The 23,629-nt window shown below is 46.0% G+C and overlaps 1 protein-coding gene across 1 annotated transcript in view; it reads right to left on the bottom strand.

Annotated features, from left to right (window-relative positions):
• Positions 1-5,367: 5,367 nt before the first annotated feature.
• MAN2B2 (mannosidase alpha class 2B member 2) overlaps positions 5,368-23,629 on the bottom strand; it is a 67,727-nt gene continuing 49,465 nt past the window's right edge. Inside the window, exons 16-19 of the mRNA XM_069744806.1 lie at positions 23,416-23,553; positions 21,276-21,385; positions 11,688-11,805; positions 5,368-5,785 (exon numbers count right to left, since the gene is read on the bottom strand). Coding sequence (XP_069600907.1) covers positions 5,697-5,785; positions 11,688-11,805; positions 21,276-21,385; positions 23,416-23,553 — 455 coding nt within the window. The 3' untranslated portion in view covers positions 5,368-5,696. The remainder of the gene's footprint in view (positions 5,786-11,687; positions 11,806-21,275; positions 21,386-23,415; positions 23,554-23,629) is intronic.

A 23,629-nucleotide genomic window follows, 5' to 3' on the forward strand; every position in this document is an offset into this window, starting at 1 on the left:
GAGCCTTGATGAGGATGTCGTTGAGGTATGGAAATAGGACCAGGCCTCTAACTCTCAAGATGGCCATCAGCGCCGCCATGATCTTCGTGTACACCCTTGGAGCGGTTGCGAGACCAAACGGCAGGGCGACGAACTGAAAATGTTCCCGATGCACTGCAATGCACAGGAAACGGTGATGTCCGGGAAATATCGGGACATGGAGGTAGGCATCCTGGATATCTATTGAGCATAGAAATTCCAGGGCCTCCATGGAAGCAATTACTGAACGAAGGGATTCCATCCTGAAGTGTCTCAGACGAACCCTCCTGTTCAGCAATTTGAGGTCCAGAATTGGGCGAACCTTGCCGTCTTTTTTCGGTACCACAAAAAGGTTCGAGTAGAAACCCGTGAACCGTTCTCTTTCTGGGACGGGAACGATTACCCCGGATTTGAGCAGAGAAGCGATGGCTGCGAAAAAACCCGGAACTAGAGCGGGATCTCCTGGAGGACGGGATTGGAAGAAACGATCCCGGGGTCAGGAAGCGAACTCTATCTTGTATCCCGAGGATACAACTTCCCTGACCCATGCGTCCTCTACTGCGGAAATCCAAACGTCCCTAAAAAGGAGAAGATGGCCACCCAACCTGGGAGTTGGGCTGGAGTCTTGCTGAGAGTCATGCCGAGGTGGATCTTCCAGTCCTGGGCCTGGAGGATCTACCCTGGGAATAGCGAGGACGCCAGGACGGAGTGGGCTTAAAGGACACCGCCTTCTTCTCTTGACGTGCCTGTGGCCTCTGTTGCTGCTGGGAAAAGGAGTTTGACGCAGCGAAGCGACGAAAAGGCCGAAAGGAGCGAAACTGCCGTCTAGGAGGAGGGCGACGAGGCTTAGCCTGGGGGAGAAGAGAACTTGTACCCCCGATTGCGTCCTTAATGATTTGGTCCAGCTAGGAGCCAAAGAGACGAGAGCCCTGGAAGGGCAGACTGGTAAAGGACTTTTTGGAAGATAAGTCCGCCTGCCAGGCCTTGAGCCAAACGGTCCGGCGAATGGCAACAGCATTGCTGGAAGCCTGAGTCGCACAATAAGCCGCATCCAGGGAGGCGGAGACCAGGTATTCGCCAGCGTGGGAAATCTGGTTGGCAATCTCCGCTAGTTGCACGGGAGGCGCCCCGTCCAGGATACCTCGACGGAGATCTTTGGCCCATTTGGAAATGGATTTAGAAACCCAAGTCGAAGCAAAAGCTGGGCATAGGGCCGCTGCAGCCGCTTCAAAGGCTGACTTCGCGAAGGATTCTACAACTCTATCGTTAGAGTCCTTCAGAGATGCTCCGCCAGACAGTGGAAGCACAGTGTTGGTGGACAGCCTGGAAACAGGGGGATCCACCGAGGGAGAGACCGTCCAATTGGCAGTAAGTTCTGGAGAAAAAGGATATAACACCCCCAGTCGTTTTCCCCTCTGAAAACGTCTGATCGGATTCTCTCTCTCTGGACATGATTTCCTCGAATTCAGGATGAGGAGCAAAAAACTTAGAAGGTGGTTTGGCCCGTCTAAACGAAACCGCCTGATCTGTGGGTTCCGTAGAGGGATCCTTGATGCCACAGGTTTGGTTTATTGCCCCAATGAGATTCTGGACCATATCCCTCATGGTGGCGATTTGGTTAGGATCCAGCTCCGAAATATCCTCCAAGGGCGCATCAGAGAATGCCTCGCCTGACTCCGGGGAGGAGGATTGGGGGGACGCCGACCGCGGAGGAGGGCCGTGTGGCGAGATGGAGCGAGAAGAGGACTCAGACCGACGTTCCTGTCTGGACCTTTTGTGGCTTATCAAGGAGGGCTCGGGCAGCGGTTCCTGCAACCCGCTGGCAACTGCAGGGGTCTGCAGGGGTAACCGATCCAGCACGGACACCAGGGTTTGGGACACCCGTGTTAAATCAGCCACCGATTGATACAGAGGAGGCCCAGCCTGGGATGGGGGTATCACTCTCGGGCAGAGCAGCTGGGGGATCCTGGGCAGTGGGAATAATCGGGTTGCTGCAGGACTGACACAGCGGAGAGGACTGACCTGAGGGAAGTTTGCTGTTACAGGACGAACATGGAAAGTACTTGACTAAGGCAGAAGATGAAGAAGTAGGGGGACGAGAGCGGCTCCCTTTAGAGGTAGACATTTTGAGAGGTCCCTGAAGAAGATGCCAGTGGGTTAGGGGACAGTGGGGCAGAGGGGGGTGTCAGTCTGCAGTGCAGCTACTCACGGACCAGGTCCTGGAAGATGTCCCACTTGTCGGTGGAGAACTCCTGCCCTGAGGTGCTGAGCCCACAGAAGATGTGGTGGCGAAGGAGCGGGGCGCGCTGCGTGAGCTGCTGCTGCGAAGCGGTGCGCACACCAGACGAGTGTCCCTGGAGGAAGGGGCAGAGCCAGACAAAGAGGCACCGGTGGTCAGGGCACAGTAAGTCGGGCGGGAAAAAGCCCGCCCGCAGAAGCAGAAGTGGGGGAGCCGAAAACCGGAAGTAGGCCCCAGCCGAAGCCGGGGCCTAAATTAGGAGCCGGCAGCCGAGGAAAGGAGCCGCGGCGCCGGAATAGAGCGCCGTAAGGGTAAACTGGCGGCGCGGTCGCCTACCAGGCTGCGCCGCTGAAGGGCGCCGCAGAGAACAACCTCCTGCGGCGCCAGAGCAGTGCGCCGCAGGGAGAAGCGGCGCGACAGCCTGCAGGGCTGCCGCGCTGTGGATGGGGCCCATTGAAAAACCGCAGTGCCGGGCAGTGCGCCGCGGGGAGGAGCGCACGGCAGCCTTAGAGCTGTCTGGCAGAAGGTGCTGACATGGCCACAGGGGATAGGAGCGCGGCGCGGCAGCCTGCAAGGGCCCCGCGCCGGAAAGAAAGCAGAGGGCCGCCGTTGCTGAATGGGGGGGAAGAAATGTGCGCCTACGGATGTCATCGCGTGAAACAACAATCCCGGCCGCACCGCTGCATGGATGCAGGCGATGACCAGGTATGAGAGGGTCGCCGTCTGGGAGCCCCTAACAAGAACCCCCCCCCCCCCCCCCCGTATAAAAGATCTGGGATGGGATGGGGGAAATACTCACCTAAAACATCCCACGCCGATACTAACCTGAAAAGAAGGGTATGAGACGTCCAGGGAGCTGATGGACGTCCTCGTCTCCTCAACCGACAGGCTCTGGTGGGCGAGTGGGTGGGTGACGGAGCCAGGACCGAACTTCTAAGCACGCTTGTATGCTAGGATCTTGGTCCTGGTGAGGGATCTATGAGGATATGGGGTGGCAGTACACGCCGTACTCATAGTCCGTATTGTGGGACTACAGGTGTGACTGCTCACCCTGTATCCCTCCGGAAAACCTGAAAAGGAATGACGCACATTGAGGTAGATAAGGTTGTAATGAAAGACCCGTGTCCACCTCCTACTGACACTAAGCTAAACTGAAGAGTATAATGCCAGTCGGTGAGGTGTACACTGCAGAGGAGGAGCTAACTTTTTTATTTGCATAGTGTCAGCCTCCTAGTGGCAGCAGCATACACCCATGGTTCCTGTGTCCCCCAATGAGAGGCGATAAAGAAATAAGGGTGCTGTCACGGGCTCCAAAAAACACAGTTACCGGTAAGTAACTAAGCATTTATTCGGTCCCCCATGACAGCACCATGAGAGAATTACTGAAAAACATGGAGGGAGAAGACCATGTAGCTTCTTTACATATCTCCTCAACCAACACCTCTGATCTCTCTGCCCAGGAAGTTGCCACGGCCCATGTGGAGTGAGCTTTCAAACCCTCTAGAACTGCCTTACCACTTGCTGTATAGGCCAAAGAAATTGCTTCCCTGATCTACCTAGCTAAAGTGCTTTTTGAGACTTTAAGCCCCTTCCTAGCTCCCTGAAAGGAGACAAAGAATTATCCTTCTTCCATGGGTCAGTTATTGAAATACAGTATATCCAAGTAGGCATCTCCTAAAATCTAGTGAATGGAGCCTCTCTTCCTTTTGATTCCCGGGATTGGCACAGAATGAAGGAAGAACTATCTCCTGCAGCCTGTGAAACGTAGAGGCTACCTTTGGTAGATATGAGGGATCTGGCTTCAAAATGACCCTATGCTCCTGCAACTCAGTATATGGTGGAATTCTGGACAGGGGGTGAATGTCATTAACCCTACAGGCAGACATTAATGCAACAAGAAGGGCCGTTTTAAAGGGAAAATTTTTTATTGGGACTACCTCAATGGGCTCAAAGATAGACTCTTAACCCTGTTAAAACTAGGTTCATATCCAAATGCAAAATTTACTTTCATCTGAAAACAACACCTTGGACCACTGAGCAACAGTCCAGTTCTTTTTTTCCTTTGCCCAGGTAAGACGCTTCTGGTGTTGTTTATTGGTCATGTGTGGATTGGCAGAAGGAATGTGACACTTGTAGCCCATGTCCTGGTTACGTCTGTGTGTGGTGCCTCTGGAAGCAATGACCCCAGCAGCAGTCCACTTCTTGTGAATCTCCCCCAAATTTTAGAATGGCCTTTTCTTAATCCTTTCAAAGCTGTGGTTATCCCGGTTGCTTGTGCACCTTTTTTCTACCACACTTTTTCCTTCCACTCAACTTTCCATGAATATGCTTGGATACAGCACTCTGTGAACAGACAGCTTCTTTAGCAATGACCTTTTGTGTCTTACCCTCCTTGTGGAGTGTGTCAATGACTGCCTTCTGGACATCTGTCAAGTCAGCAGTCTTCCCCATGATTGTGGAGCCTACCGAAACAGACTAAGGAACCTTTTTAAATGCTTAGGAAGCCTTTGCAGGTGTTTTTTTGTAAATTATTCTAATATACTGAGATAATGACTTTTGGGTTTTCCTTGGCTGTAAGCCATAATCAAGATTAACAGAAATAAACACTTGAAATAGATCACTCTGTAATGACTCTACATATTGAGTTTCACTTTTTGTACTGAAGAACTAAAATAAATTAACTTTTTGATGATATTCTAATTGTGAGAAGCACCCTTACTATAGATTGCAGTATATAGTGAAAATCACTGTCTCCTATGAAACTCAGGCTGTGACTCGGTTTCACAGGATCACCAAGAAGGCAGGGACCTTCAGAAGGGGGGATAATCGCATTATGGGGGGGCTAATGGGATCTAGTGTTTGTGAGCACTGACAACTGTGAGTTTTAAATGCCACTGCCATTTAAATGGTTAACATTAACAATCGGAGCTCAGCTTTGGACGCCGCTGCTTTACAAATATTATCATAATTGTCCCCATTGGGGCTCATAATTTAGATTTCCTATCAGTATGTCTTTGGAGTGTGGGAGAAAACCTGAGAACTTGGGAGGAAACCCACGCAAACACGGGCAGAATATGCAAACTCTAATAATGTAGCCATAAAAATATATATTTCTCATTTAAAAGTGAAAATTTAATTGTAAAAATGTATTTGAAGCATCATGTACATAATATAGCCAACTGACTTTTTTTACAATATAATACATCTCTTTGGTCGCTAAAGTTTAGGCAGAAATGGTCAAAGTGCAAAAACTTCCATATAATAAATTTATGAAGTTCACTGAAAAGATTCCCACTCACCAGGTACCAATGTCGGGTTTTACCCAACACTGAAGACCACCAGATATCTATTCACATCCCCTGTTCTGAAGTCCATTTGGCACAAAAAAATAAAATAAAACAAAAACAAACTACTTTTTCCATAGCACAAGAACTAGTGATTACTGAAAATATACAAAAAAAGTTCTTATTTCCTTTGGTGAAACAGTTACAGTAAAGTCCTCCGTGCTTTTCGCAGACATTCTCTCATCTACATAGAAAAAAAGGAAAAAAAATACATTGATTATTAGGAATAATTAGCATATTAAATAAGCAATAAGTACATTAAAAACATATTCACTGCTTTAATATAATAAATCAGCAAAGGGAACTTCATCTTTCAGTTTCACTGCTGCTTCATAGCTATATCCAACAATTCTGAAAAAAGGCTAGTTTTTTGTAAGAAAGTTCTATAACTTTGTAATCAAATGTTCGGTTTGCTGTCAGTGATCGAGAAAACACTTGCTTACATTCACAAGCTGCAAATCAATACATTGCTAGTCAGCTGGATACAATTGTAGCCTGTCTGGATCATGCTCTGTGAGCTTAACAGCTGGATCGCAGGCTAATGCACTGTACCAAACTCGTATTTGGCTCACAGAGCATGGTCTATACTGCACGCAATTGTAGACAGTCTAGACAATGCTCTGTGAGGTTAACAGTTGGACCACAGACTGATACATTGTAGCAAACTCATATTTAGCTCACAGAGCATGGTCTATACTGTACACAATTGTATCTACTTCTCAGAGCTGACAGCACCCTCTAATTGTGAAGTATTCTTTTCACTGACCGTAAGCAGATTTTAATAATGCTGAGGAATTGAATAAAGTTAACACTAATTGTTAACGGAAACTACTTGGGTATGGTTTCCAATGTCGGTGGAGGAAAAAAAAAATGTGATCGATGGTAGGGACTAACAGACGGGATTCATAATTCCATGCCAAGCAGACCCGTCATAGATACTGAGATTTGTGCATTATTTACTTTTCAGTGTTTCAGATTGCAAAACGCAGAATAGACACAGTCATGTCAAGACCCCGATTCAGGAAACCACAAATTAACTAATGCTCACATTACCTTCGAGCTGGGTTTATCTTTTGGGTACACGACCAGGGGAATAATAAAAAGTTCCCCATTTGCCCAATAGATTCTAGATTTTCATCTCTCATGATTGCCAAGATTCCAGCTTGCAGTCAGTTGATGAAGACAAATCCAGAGGCTGAAACCCATGCCGAGCGTAAACGCCCTGTGACATGGGAGTATTTCCTGCAATTTTACTCAGTGCAGTAAATGAACTGCCCAAATCTCTCACCCCAAGGATTTGCTACATCGTATCACAGCCAAGAGGGGGAAATAGGTTGTTGCACATGTCGGGTGTATTCTAGAATAGTAACTAATAGTCATGGTGCACTATATGATGAAGGTCCTGTCCTTATCCTGCACAATGTCTGCCATTTTTACCATTTATTGGTAAGTGTAGGCTTTTCTCAGTGACGTGTTGTGGTTTTGATTATTTTTTTTTATTTATTTATTTATTTTTTATTCCGCAAAATGGATATAAAATGTAGCAAACTGGTAGCAGTCTCTAGCAGAAATATTTGAATTTGCTTGTTCACGCAAACTTTTCCTGTGAAATTTTCTTTGCGAAGAAGTTAGTTATTCTCTGCAAATGTATCGCCCCTTTTTATGCTCCGAGATCTCTCCAGACCCTAGAGCATAGTGAACAGAATGTTATAAAAAAATAAAAAAGCTTTAGACTGTCCTCAACGCTCACTTCTCCAGCCCCTCTGTCCTCGCCGCCTATCTGGTCCTTGCCGCATCTTCTCAGAGTCTTTGGGATTTCAGCGAGAGCGGCGGGGAATCAAAAGATGTGACAAAGACCGGATGGATGACAGCGAGTATTGGAAGGGCCAAAGAGGCGACTAAGGATTTTTTTTAAAAAACAAAATGGTTTTAACCATTTCATAGCCCTTTATGGTTCAGAAATATGGTGCCACTTTGCTGAACCTTTGCAAAAACAAATTACCGTGCAAAATGATCTGCACTTGGCGAATGTGGATTTTGGTAGAAATCGATTTCACTTCAATTTATTCCCTCATCTCTAATTGTAACCTCTGGATGTAAATAAGAATTGTTCCATTCCATGACAGCAAGGAGAGGCGAGGAAATACAAATTGTGTTAGGAAATTGAATACATTTATATTTACGGTTCATTAAAGTGTACCTGTAGTTTCAGAAAAATGTTGATGTGACAAAGTGATGGTCATACTTCTCGAAAAGCACAGTGGCAAGCTAAATCTTTCTTCTCAAAGTCATACATTTTAATTGGTGGGTTGACAAGGGAATTTCAACAATCAAAATTTATGACTTCGGGCAAAGGGTCTAGCTGAGCGTTGGGCTTTTTCAGAGAATCAAGTTTAGTGGTGTAGAAACCCAAAGTCGGAAACTTCTGACATATCAGTTTGACACATTGAATTACTTTGAATCTGTAGGTACACCTTAAAAGGCTGTCTATGAAATAATTCTTTTTATCCCAAGGTTTTAGCTATAGAATGTAACAAACAGCAATATCCATGCTACCCAAGTCCAGTGCTGCCTCATCACTGCTACTCCAGTCTTCATTGACCAGCTGTAACGGTGACATCACTACTACACCGCTCATGGCGGTTACAGCCAATCGATAGACTTAGCGGCTCTGCTGATGTAGATGGGAGGAACTGCCGAGTCCAGTGATTGGCTGCAGCAGTCATGTGTGTTATAGTTTTGAGATCACCGCTGCAGCCTGTCAAGACCAGAACAGTGGTCGAAAAAAATTTTTTCTGGATGTCAGGAGAGTGACATTTGTTATTTTCTACAGCTGCAACCCTACGGACCAGAGGATTTAATCCCAGACAACCCCATTAACCTTGATTTATATAAACCAAAAGAATCCCTGTAGTGATATAATTCAATCATAGGGAATCAAAATGTTAAAGTGCAGCTACAAGGACCCGATCGGATAACCGGAATGGAGAGAAAACGCTACACCGGCAGCAGCATATGCAATATAGGCCTGATACATGAAAATTCCGCAACCCAAATCATAGGAGAATGGGGGTCATCTGCTCCCCCTGTTCACAACTCCGAAGTGGAGAAATTCTACATTTAGTGTATAGGAGGCACAGAATCTACTATGAGATGTACCCGTTATGTTTGGGTATATCTGTAATTTCAGGAAACAAAATACTTCTATAGTGATAATTAAATTAAAAAATGACTCATATTTCTTCCTTACGGTGTGGCTGACGGGTTATAAGGTACTGGTCTTTGATCTAAGGAAAGAGGGGGCTTCAAAGGAAGATACTAAAGGGTGGAGGAGCGCACTGTTGTGCAGATGACATGATCCAAGTCTGCAGTATTGGTATTTACATACATGTAGGAGAATAACAATCTACCAATACTATAAAATGATGTTACCATGCGTTTTTTAGGCTCCTCATAGAGGCTTGTAGGGGAAGAAAAAAAGAACCAAAAAAGCACAGTTTAAAGAAGTTATTGAACTCTGTGTTCCCCTGCTGCAGTTTGTTTTTAAAAAGTAAATTATGCTTTACTCAACCTCCCCAGGTCCAGTAGTCACCACCTCTGCTCCCGATGCCGGTTTTTGTCTGAAGCTGATGTTGCATTGACAGTACTGCAGCTAATGGATGAGCTCAGTAGCTCGTGCTGTCAACTCTGGCAGTGCCGCTGAGCTCCGCTACTGGCAGCGCTGCAGACAATAACAGACACCTGTAGCCAGGGCCGGACTGGCCATCTGGCAAATGACAGAAGGGCCGGTCTGGTTGTGGGCTGCCTTGTCTGCTACGTTGTTAATAGAATCAGTGTTCTTAAGACACCCATACTGTTTAGACTTGTGACGGAGCACAAAGTCGCTGACTCCGAAATATTGATCTTGTAGTAAATCTTGCTATCTTCAATCCAGGGTAATATCTATAATATAACGCTGGGAGCGTCACTCTGTCCGAAGCCTTTATAGACTGCGCAAGCGCCGGCGCAGTCTGGCCCCCACAGAGTGACGCTCCCAGGAGATCGCGGTATGCGTAAGCACTGAACGCATACCGCGATCTCCACCGGAGAGTCAGGGACCGCCAGGAGGGTAAGTATATTTACCTTTCCCCGTTCCAGCGCTGCGTGCGGCTCCATCTCCCGGGTCCTCTGCTGTGGCAGTTTAGAGGGCGCGATGACGCGCTTAATGCGCGCCGGCGCCGACCTCTCACTTACCAGTCACAGGCAGAGGAGCCGGAGTGTGTCTTCATGAAAATGGCGTCGGAAAGCGCGGATGGTGCAGGCGCCGATTCCGGCAGCAGGAGGACGAAGAAAATGGGCAGAAAGGAAAGGCGTAAGTAACAAATTGCTGTGGCATGAAGCTGTGACACTTCATGCCACAGCAATTTGTTATTTACGCCACCTGATTCCTTTCCGCCGCCATTTTCTTGGTCCTGCTGCCGGAATCGGCGCCTGCGCAGTCCGCACTTTCCGGCGGCATTTTCTTGAAGACACACTGCCGGCGCCATTTTCTTGAAGACACACTGCAGGTGTGTCTTCAAGAAAATGGTGCCTGAAAGCGCGGACTGCGCAGGCGCCGATTCCGGCAGCAGGAGGACGAAGAAAATAGGCGGAAAGGAATGGCGTAAGTAACAAATTGCTGTGGCATGAAGCTGTGGCACTTCATGCCACAGCAATTTGTTATTTACGCCACCTGATTCCTTTCCACCGCCATTTTCTTGGTCCTGCTGCCGGAATCGGCGCCTGCGCAGTCCGCGCTTTCCGGCGCCATTTTCTTGAAGACACACTGCAGTGTGTCTTCAAGAAAATGGCGCCGGAAAGTGCAGACTGCGCAGGCGCCGATTCCGCCAGCAGGAGGACCAAGAAATTGGCGGCGGAAAGGAATCAGGTGGCGCAAGTAACAAATTGCTGTGGCATGAGGCTGTGGCACTTCATGCCACAGCTATTTGTTACTTACGCCACCTGATACGGGGCATATACCATGGAGCATCTTATAGAGCAGCGTATGGGGCATATGGATGGGAGCAGCAAATTAAAGAACGGTGCCGCAGGATGGGAGCAGCACATGACAGAACGGGGGCGCAGGATGGGAGCAGCACATGACAGAACGGGGGTGCAGGATGGCAGCAGCACATAACAGAACGGGGGCGCAGGATGGGAGCAGCACATGACAGGATGGGAGCAGCAAATGACAGAACGGGGGCGCAGGATGGGAGCAGCACATGACAGGATGGGAGCAGCAAATGACAGAACGGGGGCGCAGGATGGGAGCAGCACATGACAGGATGGGAGCAGCAAATGACAGAACGGGGGCGCAGCATGGGAGCAGCACATGACAGGATGGGAGCAGCAAATGACAGAACGGGGGCGCAGGATGGAAGCAGCACATGACAGAACGGGGGCGCAGGATGGGAGCAGCACATGACAGAACGGGGGCGCAGGATGGGAGCAGCACATGACAGAACGGGGGTGCACGATGGGAGCAGCACATGACAGGATGGGAACAGCAAATGACAGAACGGGGGCGCAGGATGGGAGCAGCACATGACAGAACGGGGGCGCAGGATGGAGCAGCACATGACAGGATGGGGACGCAGGATGGAGCAGCACATGACAGGATGGGGACGCAGGATGGAGCAGCACATGACAAGATGGGGACGCAGGATAGAGCAGCACATGACAGGATGGGGACGCAGGATGGAGCAGCACATGACAGGATGGAGACCATATACCAATATAAATGCTCGCCACCCGGGCGTAGAACGGGTTCAATAGCTAGTTAGTAATATATCCCCATCTGGTGCTCGGAGGTGGGGCGGCATGGGCCTGTGTGATTTTAAATGCCAGGGCTGAATACCAGTCCCAGTCCGTACCTGCCTGTAGCAGTGACAGAGCCTCTGCGCCCGACCTGGGGAGAGTGAGTAAAGCACACTTTTTTTTTTTTAGAACAAGCTGCAGTTGGAGGGAAAGGATTTTCAGAGAATAAGAGGAAATTTTCAACAAAATAAATAAATAAATCAGTGGAAAGCATTTACTTCCCAATCAGTCATAACTATTTATGAACCCACCACTGTCTTTTTGCTGGGTGGACTTCCACTTCCACCGCTTCATGGTGGCCAGGTCCCAGGTTCCAGTAAGAGAGCGTTCCTCCACTAACTTCACGGTTCCCAGAGACTGAAGAAGAAGCTAAATTTAAATAAAAAGAAAATTTAGTACGAGAAGCCCACGCTAACATGGTCATAAATTATCTTGTTTTTTCTAAATTATATTTTTTTAATAAAAAAAAAAAAAAAAAGTTAAGAAAAACAAATGGTTTGCTTTTTATTCGATTAATAAGCTTTCATTTATTTCTTCAATGTCTTTTTTTTTTTTTTACCATGGAATCCCTAAGTATTTTAATGCATTCAAGCCTATGCATCTAACAAGTAATATGTTAAAACCGCTTCCATTAGACCTATGGCTATCAGTTCAAACCAATAGTCCAGATTATGGTTTGAGGGAGATTCCCGCCCTTCTAGCATCACGATGGTGCCTGGCTTTCCCCCCTAATCTTTCTTTTAGAATATATATTAAGAGCCTATTAGCTGGAAATGACCCATGCTTCAGACACTTTTTCTGAAGTCATTGTGGTCTGATAGAGCGATGACTATATGAAAGCACGTGAGAACACGAGGTCAACCTCAGAGGAAAATATTGTGTCTGAAGAGAACGTCCTCCCTGCGATTCATACAAGCACTAGTAAATAGAAGAAGCCCTGGCGTTATCTGCCTCTAGCAAACTGTAGACTTTTCATTATTATGGCTGTATCTGGGAAAGCAACGGGACCAGCATCTGGCCAGCCACTTGTGCCGCTTCCGGGCGTAGTTATGGAGCGTTGTCGGATCCCAATAGGCATATCTGCGCGGATGCACTTGATTAACAAGTATCACTCTATAAGGCTTCGTTCACATGGGTATAAATACGCCAAGTGCGATGCTAATGTTAATCAATGAGTCAGTGCTGACCTGCAAGTTTTTCCTCAGCTGTATTCGGACTGACCCACGTTACCCTCAGTGAGACCCGGCGGCTCTGATAAGCGATAATGTTACTGAGGTCACCGCTCTTCACAGTCGCCGGGTCTCGGAGAGCAGCGTGAGCCGGGAGTGGCTGCTGCTAAAGCCTATGGAGACTCAGAACCAGACTCCACAGGCTTTATGCGACAGATTCGGGGAACGTCGTGGGAAGTGCTGGATTATGCCAGACCTGGGTGAAACTTTTTTTTTTTTTTTTAATAAAAAAAACTTCGTGAACAAAGGACAGTGTCTTGTTTTTATGTCCCAATTTTTATGTTTTTCAGGTTTCCATTCGTGGACTACGTCAGACCTGCATGGGGTTCGATGAACCAGGGAAAGTGTGGGGGGCTGATTTATAAAAAAAAAGTGTTTTTTTTTTTTTTTTACTTTTTATTACCGAGTTAGTAATGGGGGTGTCTGATAGACTCCTCTCGAATACTAACACCAGATTTTGATGTCAACAGTGTTTTTGGACACTTCACAGCTGACATGAACCCCAAACACCATTAAAATTACCCCTATTGCCATCACATGAGGGCAATCAGGAAGAGAGAAGGGAATGTGCCGAAACTGGCGAATCTAATGTGATGCTCCACTTCTGGGGTGGCTGCAGGATGGTGTTTCTAGGATGGGAAAGGCCCAATAACAGAGACCTTCCCAGCTTGATTCCCGGCGCCTGCGCACTGCAGGACTTTGCTCTGCCCTCAACAGGGCAGACAGTACGCCTGCGCCGGAGCGTGAAGACAAGAAGAGGACGTCATCCTATGAAGATAGGAGGCGCTGGACTGGACTGTGACGCCCACCGGACCGGACCACAGCGGGACCGCCCCTGGGTGAGTATAATCCAACCTCTTTTTCTCATCTTTCAGGATACATCAGGGGCTTATCTACAGCATTACAGAATGTTGCAGATAGGCCCCTGATGCCGGTGGCCGCAGCTCATATACGATTTTGGGGATGACAGACTCCCTTAAGTTTTCAACATCACTGCTTAGGAAATCAAGCATTCATTACACAGTGCCAATAAATACTAATAGGCTGTCTATGTAATGCAGGTCAATGATTTCTGTAGATGATTATCCTAATCGGGTATTCTACAATCTGTATGTAGTATATTTTTATGAAGATTTCAGAATAATGCAATTTACACACAGGATTCGGCCGGTCGCGATCAATTAGCGAAGCGTGGTTCAAATTGCCACGTAGTATATTGCCCAGCCACGTAGTATATTGCCCAGCCACATCGTATATAACACAGGCCACGAAGACACAAAAGAGAATAGTAAAACCAAAAACACTCAGTTTGAAAAAAATTGCAGTAATCCGCAAGTGCTAGTAAAAGATGTAAAAAACAGGGTATTTGGTTGATACGTTTTTTTGCAAAAAATGTATACTAAGCTGCTCTACCAAACTTCACGGTATACCCATATCAGAGCAGTCCTAACTAATGTATGCAATCCCTATCTGATGTATTTAAAAACCTGATCATCTGTATATTACCTGTGTGAACAGGGTTCAGAGAGGAAAAAGCCATGTGTGCATACAGAGTAGAACAGCTTTTGTGCAGATAGCCCAAGAGGAGTGGTGGAACTCCCCAGTCTTGTAGACACAAGGGAACAATTATGGAAACAGGAACACATGGGCTACCTGCACAGTGAACAAGTCTGTAGGAACATGTTCACACACCACCAAGAAACCTGAAGACACAAAAGAGAATAGTAAAACCAAAAACACTCAGTTTGAAAAAAATTGCAGTAATCCGCAAGTGCTAGTAAAAGTTCACACAGGTAATATACAGATGATCAGGTATTATAAATACATCAGATAGGGATTGCATACATTAGTTAGGACTGCTCTGATATGGGTATACCGTGAAGATTGGTAGAGCAGCTTAGTATACATTTTTTGCAAAAAACGTATGAACCAAATACCCTGTTTTTTACATATTTTACTAGCACTTGCGGATTACTGCAATTTTTTTCAAACTGAGTGTTTTTGGTTTTACTATTCTCTTTTGTGTCTTCAGGTTTCTTGGTGGTGTGTGAACATGTTCCTACAGACTTGTTCACTGTGCAAGTAGCCCATGTGTTCCTGTTTCTATAACACAGGCCACGTAGCATATAGCACAGGCCACGTAGCATATAGCACAGGCCACGTAGCATATAGCACAAGCCACGTAGCATATAGCACAGCCACGTAGCATATAGCACAGCCACGTAGCATATAGCACAGCCACGTAGCATATAGCACAGCCACGTAGCATATAGCACAGCCACGTAGCATATAGCACAGCCACGTAGCATATAGCACAGCCACGTAGCATATAGCACAGACACGTAGCATATAGCACAGACACGTAGCATATAGCACAGACACGTAGCATATAGCACAGACACGTAGCATATAGCACAGACACGTAGCATATAGCACAGACACCTAGCATATAGCACAGACACCTAGCATATAGCACAGACACCTAGCATATAGCACAGACACCTAGCATATAGCACAGACACCTAGCATATAGCACAGACACCTAGCATATAGCGCAGACACGTAGCATATAGCGCAGACACGTAGCATATAGCGCAGACACGTAGCATATAGCACAGACACGTAGCATATAGCGCAGACACGTAGTATATAGCACAGACACGTAGTATATAGCACAGACACGTAGTATATAGCACAGACACGTAGTATATAGCACAGACACGTAGTATATAGCAGACACGTAGTATATTGCACAGCCACGTTATATATAGCACAGCCACGTAATATATAGCACAGCCACGTAATATATAGCACAGCCACGTAATATATAGCACAGCCACGTAGTATATAGCAGAGATGTAGTATATAACACAGCCCATGCAGTATATAACCCAGGCCACGTAGTATAGAGCACAGCAATGTAGTATATTGCCCAGCTACATAATATATACCACAGCCACGTAGTATATAGCACAGCCCACATAGTATATAGCACAGAGATGTAGTGTATACCACAGCCTACGTAGTATATAGCAATGTGGGCACCAGATCCCTGTTTAAAAAATAATTAAAATAAAAAATAGTTATATTCTCGCCCTCCGTCGGCCCCCCGGATCCAGCCCAGGCGTTTACCGATGCTCCTCGCGACACTCCGGTCCCAAGAGTGCATTGCGGTCTCGCGAGATGATGACGTTGTGGTCTCGCGAGACTGCTACATCATCATCTCGCGAGACCGCAATGCATGGATCGGTCACCGGAGCGTCATGAGGAGCGGGAAAGGCCTCGGCTGGATGTGGGGGCCAACGGAGGCTGAGTATATAATGATTTTTTATTTTTTTTAATTATTTTTAACATTAGATCTTTTTACTATTGATGCTGCATAGACAGCATCAATAGTAAAAAGTTGGTCACACAGGGTTAATAGCAGCGTTAACGGAGTGCGTTACACCGCGGCATAACGCGGTCCGTTAACGCTGCCATTAACCCTTTGTGGGCACTGACTGTGGGGAGTACGGAGCGCCGGACTGTGCCCGTCACTGATTGGTCATGGCCGTTTTGCCGCGACCAATCAGCGACTTGGGATTTCCGTGACAGATAGAAAGACAGAAAGACAGAAGTGACCCTTAGACAATTATATAGTAGATGAAAGGGCTATGTCCAACTTCATACATGGGCGTTGTTGGATAGTGCTTGGAAAGACAAGCACTTTTGTAATTTACTTCTTATTACAATTTGCAGCCATTCCTGAGATATTAACACTTTTCAGCTCATTAACTAGGAGAAAGGCCACCGCTGCTGTATATCTGGCAAGCGATGCTAGCCAGTTTCAAAGCAGCGTTTACAAGCTCAATGGGAAAAAAGCCTGTAAGCACTGCACGTTATGTTACCTTGCCGCGTTGGTCGGTCTCCAAGGCAGCAAATTGTAAAATGAAAAGCGTTAATATCTCAAGAATACCTGAAAAAATTAATAGGCAGTAAAATTGATATAGGAATAGCTCCTTATCGGAGAATTCCCTATCAGAGTATATGAAAATATGTTTTATGGTGTGGATCTTTACTGGTGGTGACCAGCTGTGTAAATATTATAGATCAGTAAGAAGTAATACACCATATTATGGCTTCAATTACCATGCAATCAAAGCAGGATTCCCCAACCTGTGAGCCTGCAGATGATGCAACCCAAAAACCCATAGCATGTTTTAACAGCTTGCATCTCTCAGGGCATGCTGGGAGCTGTAGTTTTGAAACAGCTTGACCATAAAAAACTTGGAAACAAGATTAAAAGGTAGTTAAACTTATGTAGCTTGATGTTCATGCCACTTGTAAGACCTAGAAAAACAAGTTTTACTTCTCCTCATGCTACAATTGATAGTGTCCCATGGGCGGTCCCTTTCAAGTGAAGTATCCTGGCCTTTCTAATTGAATGCGCATTATTCCCATCGCTCTGCTTTGATGGTTGAAGTATCTAACAAGGAGTCCATTACCGCTGGTAGCAAAGGGGAGGAGTTAGGAAACATTTAGTGCAGAAGAGACCACCCACAGGACCCGTCACATGAAAGGGACCACCCACAGGACCCGTCACATGAAAGGGACCACCCACAGGACCCGTCACAGGAAAGGGACCACCCTCAGGACCCGTCACATGAAAGGGACCACCCTCAGGACCCGTCACATGAAAGGGACCACCCACAGGACCCGTCACATGAAAGGGACCACCCACAGGACCCGTCACATGAAAGGGACCACCCACAGGACCCGTCACATGAAAGGGACCACCCTCAGGACCCGGCACATGAAAGGGACCACCCACAGGACCCTTCACATGAAAGGGACCACCCACAGGACCCTTCACATGAAAGGGACCACCCACAGGACCCTTCACATGAAAGGGACCACCCACAAGACCCTTCACATGAAAGGAAACACCCACAGGACTCTCCATATGAAAAGGACCACCCACAGGACACTTCATATGAAAATGACCACCCACAGCAGGGGTGTCAAACTGCATTCCTCGAGGGCCTCAAACCATGCGTGTTTTCAAGATTTCCTTAGCATTGCACAAGGTGCTGGAATCATTCTCTGCAGGTGATTTAAATTATCACCTGTGCAATGCAAGGAAATCCTGAAAACATGACCTGTTTGCAGCCCTCGAGGAATGCAGTTTGACACCCCTGACCCACAGGACACTTCATATGAAAATGACCACCCACAGGACACTTACAATTGCAGTAAGGAGGAAATTAAACTTGAATTTCTCATTCTTGCAAGAAGTATGACCATAAAACTAGGTATGCTGTCACCTAGCTAGTGCCAACAGCCGTTTTGAGGGGTCAAAACTCTTTAAAGCATCACTCTACACAAAATAAAACATTGGGTTTGATTTCATCTAAAAAACCATTGTGTAGCTCTTAGTAACCAATCATAGCGCAGGTTATATTTTACCAGAACGGTTTAAGAAATGAAAGCTGAGCTCAGATTGCTTGTTACGGGCATCAAAGACAGTTTTTTTTTGTTTTTGTTTTTTTTAAATCAGCCCCATTGTGTTATGCCGGATGCAGGAACCTCCGGTGCCAAAGCATGACACAGAAAATTCCTTTTTTTATATCTTCTTTGAAATGTGTGTCATGTACAGCCCCCGAGGACCTGCACCAGGCATAATTGTATTAGCTTGGCGTTAGGAGGTTTCGTTCCAGGAAAATTCTGTATAGCCAAGATAGTAAGAGGTTTATGGTTAAAGGGGTTGGTCAACTTTGGGGATATTTTTTTCTTGAATTTATTTAATTTTGGGCTAAAAATCATTTTAATCATCATATTAACAAATCAAACAGTTATGACAGCGGATAAGGCTGAAATTTATTTATGTAACTTGTGCAAAAGAGGAGAAAAAAAACCCCAAAACAACAAGGCCGGTTTCAAACATTCAACAATGACGGTCCGAGTATGGACAGTGATGTCAGGCCCGGACATTGGTCCCCTGACCTGATCTCAGCAGCATCATACCGAATATGCCTATGAGGGTGGTACATTCGGCTCAAGAGATGTGTGGAACGGGTTTTAGTCCCTGTACAATGCCCTGTGATTTGGGATGTCATGGTTGGTAAATTGATGTAGAGCATTTTTTGTCTTTTTATATAAAGCAGTGTCCAGTGGGTGGTCCCTTTCATATGAAGCATCCTGGGTTTTCTGACTTGCTGTGTTCTAACACCACCATTTACCCAAAAATACAGCAGGGTAGAGGTCTTAAAAGCAAACAAAACAAACAAACACTGGTGTAAAATGCACCTGATTAAGCAGCGTGTGTGCACCAAAAATATCAAATCTACATACATTTGCATTACTTCCTGGAGTAAATTATAATACATTTGTATATAGCCAAATGTAGCCTCGCCCCCTTCTGCCAAGCCTTAATTTTTTTGGGGGGGCCCACAGAGGTGCACAAAATCTAATTAGTTGCAAATTATGGCATGTATATGTATATATGTATATATTATACTGGGAAAACTTATTGACTCGAGTATAACCCTAGGGTAGGAAATGCAGCAGCTACCGGTGAATTTCAAAAATAAAAATAGATGCTCCATACCGTTCATTATTGCCCCATAAGATGCTCCATATAAAGCTGTGCCATATATAATGCTCCATACTGTTCATTATTGCCCCATAGATGTGCCATAGAAAGCTGTGCCATATAGTGCTCTGCACCGTTCATCATTGCCCCATAGATGTGCCATAGAAAGCTGTGCCATATAGTGCTCTGCACCATTCATTATTGCCCCATAGATGTGCCATATAAAGCTGTGCCATATAGTGCTCTGCACCGTTCATCATTGCCCCATAGATGTGCCATAGAAAGCTGTGCCATATAGTGCTCTGCACCATTCATTATTGCCCCATAGATGTGCCATATAAAGCTGTGCCATATAGTGCTCTGCACCGTTCATCATTGCCCCATAGATGTGCCATAGAAAGCTGTGCCATATAGTGCTCTGCACCATTCATTATTGCCCCATAGATGTGCCATATAAAGCTGTGCCATATAGTGCTCTGCACCGTTCATCATTGCCCCATAGACGTGCCATATAAAGCTGTGCCATATAGTGCTCTGCACCGTTCATTATTGCCCCATAGATGTGCCATATAGTGCTCTGCACCATTCATTACTGCCCCATAGCTGTGCCATATAGTGCTCTGCACCGTTCATTATTGCCCCATAGCTGTGCCATATAGTGCTCTGTCCTGTTCAGTATTGCCCCATAGCTGCCATATAGTGCTCTGCGCCGTTCAGTATTGCCCCATAGCTGCCATATAGTGCTCTGCGCCGTTCAGTATTGCCCCACAGCTGTGCCATATAGTGCTCTGCGCCGTTCAGTATTGCCCCATAGCTGCCATATAGTGCTCTGCGCCGTTCAGTATTGCCCCATAGCTGCCATATAGTGCTCTGCACCGTTCAGTATTGCCCCATAGCTGCCATATAGTGCTCTACACCGTTGATTATTGCCCCATAGCTGCCATATAGTGCTGTGCGCCATTCAGTATTGCCCCATAGCTGTGCCATAGAAAGCTGTGCCATTGCTGCAGCAATAAAAAAAAAAAAAGCCATACTCACCTTTCTTGCTTGCAGCTCCCAGCGTCTCGTCCCGGCGTCTCTCCACACTGACTGATCAGGCAGAGGGCGGCGCGCACACTATATGCGTCATCGCACCCTCTGACCTGAACAGTCAGAGCGGAGCGACGCCGGGAAGATGGAGCGGCGCCCGGCGGCTGGAACGGGGACAGGTGAATATAACATACTTACCTGGTCCTGGCAGTCCTGACGCTCCCTCTGCCTGTCACACGGTCTTCGGTGCCGCAGCCTCTTCCTCTATCAGCGGTCACCGGCACCGCCGATTAAAGAAATGAATAGGAGGCTCCAACCATATGGGAGGTGGAGCCGCGTATTCATTTCTTTAATGAGCGGTCCCACGTGACCGCTGAAGAGGGGAAAAGCTGCAGCACCGAAGACCGTGGGACGGCAGGGGGAGCGCCAGGACCGCCAGGACTAGGCAAGTATACCTCAGCGCCCTCTCCCCCTCACCCGCCGACCCTGCCGATATATATATATATATATATCAGACATGTTAATGGCCCCATAGCCTATTACAGATAAACACTAATGGCACTCATAAGCGAAAATTGGAGACCTAAGAACTCTGTATCAGAGTCAGTCAACGAAAAAGGGGTGTAAAGTTAGACAAGACAGTCTTTTTTGATGCATGCGGCCACCATAGCACAGTGTTCTACTTTACCAAATGGAGCGTGCACTATACACAGAGCAAGCAATGATACTTGGGTACTACAGGTATAAGGAATGGTAAAGATCAGAGGGTGGTGCGTTTATCCTGTGCCAAATATCCTCTTAGGCCTCTTTTCCACTTATGAGAAACACGTCCGTGTCTCGCATGTGGAAACGAAGCTCTGGCGCCGGCACTCCGGAGCGGAGCGTGCGGCTCCATGTGTTGCTGCTCCGCTCTGGAGTGCCGGCGCCAGAGCTTAGTTTCCACATGCGAGACACGGACGTGTTTCTCGCAAGTGGAAAAGAGGCCTTAGAAAGGAGATGCCTTGAATTACCTTGATATTTATTGTAGCGGATTTGGAGAGGACGGGGTCTTCGTCATCTTCATACAGGTGCTGCATCCTTAAAAGAACACGGCTAAAATCTGCATCACCCCGTTTATTAGCTTGTGGGAAAAAATGAAAAGGTGGAAATAGTTAAAAAAATAAATAAATAAAAAATTATGAGATTAAGCTGTAGATTTTATTGGTATAATTTTTGGGTACCTACGCCTTTTTGATCACCCTATATGACATTTTGTTATGAAAACTCTCCCCAGTAGCGATGAGCAAACGTGCTCGGCTAAGGTGTTATCTTAGCATGCTCGGGTGCTTATCGGATGTCTTCGGCATACTCGATTATTATATTTCGAGTCCCGGCGGCTGCATGTTTCACGTGTGTTAGACAGCGACAACATATGGGCATTCCCTGCATGTATTGCGGTGGCTGTCTAACACCGACAAAAAATGCAGCCGCAGGGTCTTGAACATATATTTTTCGAGCACGCTGAAGTCACTCGTTTAGCACATGAGCATGCTCCGATAACACCTTATCCCAGCACGTTCGCTCATCACTACTCCCCAGTAATTATATTTTTTTTTTTCACATAAAATCCACATTACATATATTTGCTGCATTATTTTAGATTTACTTTAAGTGGGAAAAGGGGAGTAACTTAAACTTTTATAAGTATATATTCTTTACATGTATTAAGAATTAAATAAAAATAAAAAAAATTAAACTAAATTTTATTTTTTTTTTTTTTTTTTTTATAACTGGCAGAGCACCTCACTCACACTTTCTTAGCCCTTAGATGCCACAGGTGCTATTGTCCACAGCAGCTAACGTGTTAAACTGCAACAAGCGGAGCTAGCTCCAATCGCTGCAGTTTCGGGATTTGCACTGTAAAGAGTGGGCTCATATACTCCCTGAGCGTTTAAAATGCATGTTTTAAGTTATATGGTCACAAAGGGGGTTAAACCTCTGCTGTAGAATTTCAGCAGTGTGAGGTTAAAGGGGTTTTACACTTTCGGAAAAACCCTGTCCCCTTGTCTGCAGTTTTAAAACAAAACCAAACAACTTTGCTTTATTCACTCACCCTGGGCTTAGCGTCGAATCTTAGCTGCTGCTCATGGTGTACGTCACTGCCTGCAGCTCTGACGACAGCGCTGCAGCCAATCAGTGAGCTCAACGTTTTTGCCCAAGTTGACAGCACAAGCCACTAAGCCAACTGATTGGCTGCAGCACTGTCACATGACATCAGCGCTGCAAACAATAACAGACAAAGGCCGAGACTCTGGGACTGTGAAAAAAGCTCAGGTTTTTTTTTTTTTAAATTTAAAGACAAACTGCAGCCAAGGTTTGCCAATCGTCCAGAAATTTTGGGACAGTCTATATCCAAGGGGTAACATTTCTCCTTGCAGAGAGTGACATGTCAATACTGGCATGCCAGGGTCAGGAGACTTTTAAGCCTTGCAATGCTCTTCTGGGAAATGAAGTATGCAAATTATCTCTTCAGAGAGTAAGAGGACTAGAACTCTAGCGCCACCTATTGGAAGTAACAACCCTAAAAGTCAATATGGACCCTTTAACGAGCCTGGTCACATGACTTAGGATAAAAACCAAACCAGAATCTGAATTTGCGGACAATGAGGCATCTTACCGGGGTAACGTTTCTATTTGCAGAGAGTGACATGTCAAGCCTGGCATGCCAATGTTAGGAGACTATTAGGTCTTGCAATGGACAGTCCATAAAAATAGATCACTTTTTAGCTCTGTCCATAAAAAAAAATTGATGTGTGATTTTTTTTGAAGCTTGAGAGACTTGTACAGATTAATATGACTGCATTTATTACCCACTTTCAGTTCACAGGAAATGCAGAGGAGGTCTTCATATAGGATTTATGGTATGTAGACATATCCCTTCTAATCTTATTGATTTATTATGGTCAAAACTCGAAAAAATCCCTTTCAAGTCATTGGTGGTGAAGAAAATATATGGTCATAAATAGGTTAATAAAAAGGTGCTAATAATAAAGGAGGTCTTCCACTCCGAATCCCCCTTTTAGGTAAATGTGAGAGTCACGGCTCTTGCGGTTTGGACGACTGCATAGGAGGAAATGGATGGTGTAAACTTTAATAAGAATGGTCCCCTACCTTGATGTACGGTGCACATGTGCTCCGTGTGGTTTGAAGAATACTTCCATCCAGGAATACTTAGGATCTGAAGGTGAATATTAGGGGGCAAAGTAACTGGAACATCAGCCTCCATGAGATTTTCAGTTTCTCTGTGCCCTGACCATCAATAACGATTAGAGGAAAGAAAGTGAAGACTTTATAATAATATATTTTAAAAAAATCTAGATCAATG

The sequence above is a fragment of the Ranitomeya imitator genome, chromosome 1, assembly GCF_032444005.1.
Source record: "Ranitomeya imitator isolate aRanImi1 chromosome 1, aRanImi1.pri, whole genome shotgun sequence".
NCBI classification, from domain to species: domain Eukaryota; kingdom Metazoa; phylum Chordata; class Amphibia; order Anura; family Dendrobatidae; genus Ranitomeya; species Ranitomeya imitator.